Genomic DNA, 3503 nt, shown 5'->3' with positions numbered 1-3503 from the left:
CATTATTGTTTTCTTAAAAACATATAAAATCGTATTATAACATCGACAGAGACAAAGAATAAAATAAAATATTAAAATCGAAATATATCTCGGTACATTGCACGAGAACCATTCTGGTTATTCTAAAAAAATAATTTAAAAACTTAATCACATAGTGTCTTGGGGTTTTTTTTTATACTTTTCTTTTTCAAACAAAACTAAACCTGGATTCATTCTCGTACTAACTATTTACGAGTAACCACCGGAAAAAGTCTCGAGCTGGTGGCGTGGCGGGAATTGGCCCCAGGCATACCCTGGGATTTTTCAAAATCGGCATTTGTGCTGCGATTGCGAATAAGAAAGAAGATTCGGAATAGAACCCTCGCCAGTCGTCCCCCTCATCTTGGCTTGTGTTGTTGCTGCTCTGCTCACCTCTCGAACTTGGTAAGTCGATATTTTAGGGTTCAGTTTCAGTAAACCTCAAATCCCCTTATTGGCATGTTTGAAAAGTGAAATATGCTTCTTAGCTTCTGTTATCTTGATTGCTCCTGCTTGTAGTTCTCTTAAGTGTTTGGATTATTGGATTTGAGTTTGATATTTTAAATATTTAACCTTTTTAGCTTTTGTTATGCTGAAATGCTCCTTCCTTCTGTTAAGACTATTTGTTGATTTGTTTGAAAGAGTTAAAAACCGGATGTATTTGTTTGAAAGTGCTTTCAAGTGTTGCATGTTTCTGTTCTGGTGAAGTGCTTCTGCCTTCTAATTGAAAACCTTAAAGTTAGGATATTTGTTTAATAGTGTAACCATTGAATGCTTGATGTTGAAGTTGAATCTTGAATGCTTCTGTCAAATATTGCTGGAATGTTTGACAATATGTACAATTTTCAGATTGTTGGGATGTTTTGACAATTGATGATGTAGTGGAATTGTTGGACTTTTGTAATGTATTTACTTTTGGATTGGACATTACTATCATTGTAATATCTTTAAATGATTATTTTGTTTTTTTATTTAAGAGGATCACCCTGGTTATATTCCTGGCCCTTCCCGTGGGGAAAAGACGTAGTTATGAATGTTTCCACCGAGATCAAGATGCGTCTTCTTCAACATTTCACCTCCTTTAATCAGCTAAAACATGTCCATGCTCGCCTCCTTCGGTTCGATCTCCTCAATGACAATTACCTCCTCAATATGCTTCTACGGTTCAGCTTCAATTTTGATGGCAACACAAGTTATTCTCAACTCCTTTTCACTCAAACCCAGCAACCCAATATTTATGTCTGGAATACCTTCATCCGTGGCCTTGTTTCCCATGATCACTTCCATGAATCCATCAGATGGTTCTATTCCATGCGTCAAATGGGTTTCTTACCCAACCACTTCACTTTCCCTTTCGTCTTGAAAGCATGCACCAGGGTTTTGGATTTGAGATTGGGAGTGGAGCTGCATACAGTCATGGTGAAAGTGGGTTACGATTGGGATGTCTTTGTTAAGACTGGGTTGGTTTGCTTTTATGCAAAATGCGGGCGTTTGGATGATGCATGCAAGGTGTTTGATGATATCCCTGAGAAGAATGCTGTTTCATCGACTGCTATAATTAGTGGGTATATTGAGGCAGGGAAGTTCATAGAAGCTATTGATATATTTAAGAGGTTATTGGTAATGAATTTGAGGCCTGATAGTTTTACACTTGTGAGGATTTTGTCAGCTTGTTCTCAGTTAGGGGATTTGAGAACCGCAGAATGGTTAGATGGATGCATAACCAATCTTGGCATAGGAAGGAATATCTTCTTGGGCACTGCGTTAGTGGATACTTATGCAAAATGTGGAAGCATGGAGAGAGCTCTTGTGACGTTTGATCAGATGCTTGAAAAGGATGCAGTTACTTGGGGTGCTATGATACAGGGCTATGCTTCAAATGGGAAACCAAAAGAAGCTTTGGACATCTTTTACAGAATGAAGACTGAAAAACTAAAACCTGATTGCTATACCATAGTTGGCGTTCTTTCTGCTTGTTCAAGCTTGGGAGCTCTTGAATTGGGGGAGTGGGCACGTGGCTTGGTTGATAAAAACGAGTTCTTGTATAACCCTGTCGTGGGTACAGCATTGATTGATATGTATGCAAAATGTGGAAAAATCGGTCATGCATGGAGAGTATTTAAAGAGATGAAGGAGAAGGATCTTATTGTTTGGAATGCAGCCATAACCGGTCTTGGGATGAGTGGTCATGCCAAACTTGTGTTTGGTCTTTTTGGACAGCTAGAGAAATTAGGGATGCACCCTGATGGTAAGACCTTTATGGGTGTGCTCTGTGGGTGTACCCATGCAGGTCTTGTTGATGATGGTCGGCAGTATTTCAATAGTATGAAGCGTGTGTTTTCATTAACTCCTTCAATTGAACATTATGGGTGCATGGTAGATCTCTTTGGCCGAGCTGGGTTATTAAATGAAGCTCATCTTTTGATCAAAGGTATGCCAATGGAGCCTAATGCAATTGTTTGGGGAGCTCTGTTGAGTGGATGTAGATTACATCGGGATACCCAATTAGCTGAATATGTTTTGAAGAGGTTAATTAAATTAGAACCTTGGAATTCAGGAAACTATGTACTCTTATCTAATATATTCTCAGCTAATCATAAATGGGAAGAAGCAGTGAAAATAAGGTCCACAATGAGTCATGGAGGCATTCAAAAGATACCAGGATGTTGTTGGATAGAAGTCAATGGCTTAGTTCACGAGTTCCTTGTTGGAGACAAATCTCATCCTATGTCAGAAAAAATTTATACTAAGCTCAGCGAACTGACCAACAAATCAAAACAAATGGGCTATGTGCCAACAACAGAGTTTGTGCTATTTGATGTTGAGGATGAGGAGAAAGAACATTTCCTGGGTTGTCACAGCGAGAAGTTAGCTATTGCATTTGGTCTAATCAGCACCAAATCCAGTGACGTGATTCGAGTAGTAAAAAATATTCGCATCTGTGGTGACTGCCACATGGCCATTAAGCTCTTCTCGAAAATTACAGGTAGAGAGATAGTTTTACGTGATAATAATCGTTTCCATTCCTTTATAGATGGTTCATGTTCGTGTGGTGATTACTGGTGACACAAGGATCACTAGAGTCAAAGCTGTGTCAAAAATAGAGGTAAATGTATTTTGACCTTGACATGTATCTTTTTCGTATTACTGTATACATGTATAAGATATAGGTAAAATGCACAAACTCATATCTAATCTCGATATAGATGCACACTCATGTGCTTGTAATACTCGTATATAAGAAAGGTTATTTTTCCAACCTTTTGGTTGGCAAGTAAAGCAAGAACCAAATTTACTCCCATCTTTAGATACACTCACCCACCCAATTCAATCACTCAAAATGGTAAATTACATGAAAAATGAGATATGGTTCAACATTTTGTCTACATCCACCGTCTTTCCTAGCACTTTTTTATTCTTATGAATTCAGGTAGTACATGCATGGAAAGAAAACTGGCTCCTAGTATAGGAGGAAAATGAGAGAG

General features: G+C 38.3%; 1 protein-coding gene across 1 annotated transcript; it reads left to right on the top strand.

Annotated features, from left to right (window-relative positions):
• The first annotated feature begins 286 nt into the window (after positions 1 to 286).
• LOC112507616 (putative pentatricopeptide repeat-containing protein At3g08820) lies at positions 287 to 3244 on the top strand. Its single transcript, XM_025112265.1, has 2 exons — positions 287 to 423; positions 996 to 3244. The coding sequence occupies exon 2, from the start codon at positions 1048 to 1050 to the stop codon at positions 3082 to 3084; it is 2037 nt and encodes a 678-aa protein (XP_024968033.1). The 5' UTR covers positions 287 to 423; positions 996 to 1047; the 3' UTR covers positions 3085 to 3244.
• The last annotated feature ends 259 nt before the right edge of the window (positions 3245 to 3503 follow it).

Source organism: Cynara cardunculus (genome assembly GCF_001531365.2).
Source record: "Cynara cardunculus var. scolymus isolate 2C chromosome LG 2, CcrdV1, whole genome shotgun sequence".
In the NCBI taxonomy this organism is placed as follows: Eukaryota; Viridiplantae; Streptophyta; class Magnoliopsida; order Asterales; family Asteraceae; genus Cynara; species Cynara cardunculus.
Note: the sequence above shows the minus strand (reverse complement) of the source record. Positions and strands in the feature narration are given on the sequence as shown.

Excerpts from the sequence above, each read along its gene's own strand:
- LOC112507616 (XM_025112265.1), top strand. The coding sequence starts at position 1,048 with ATGAATGTTTCCACCGAGATCAAGATGCGTCTTCTTCAACATTTCACC.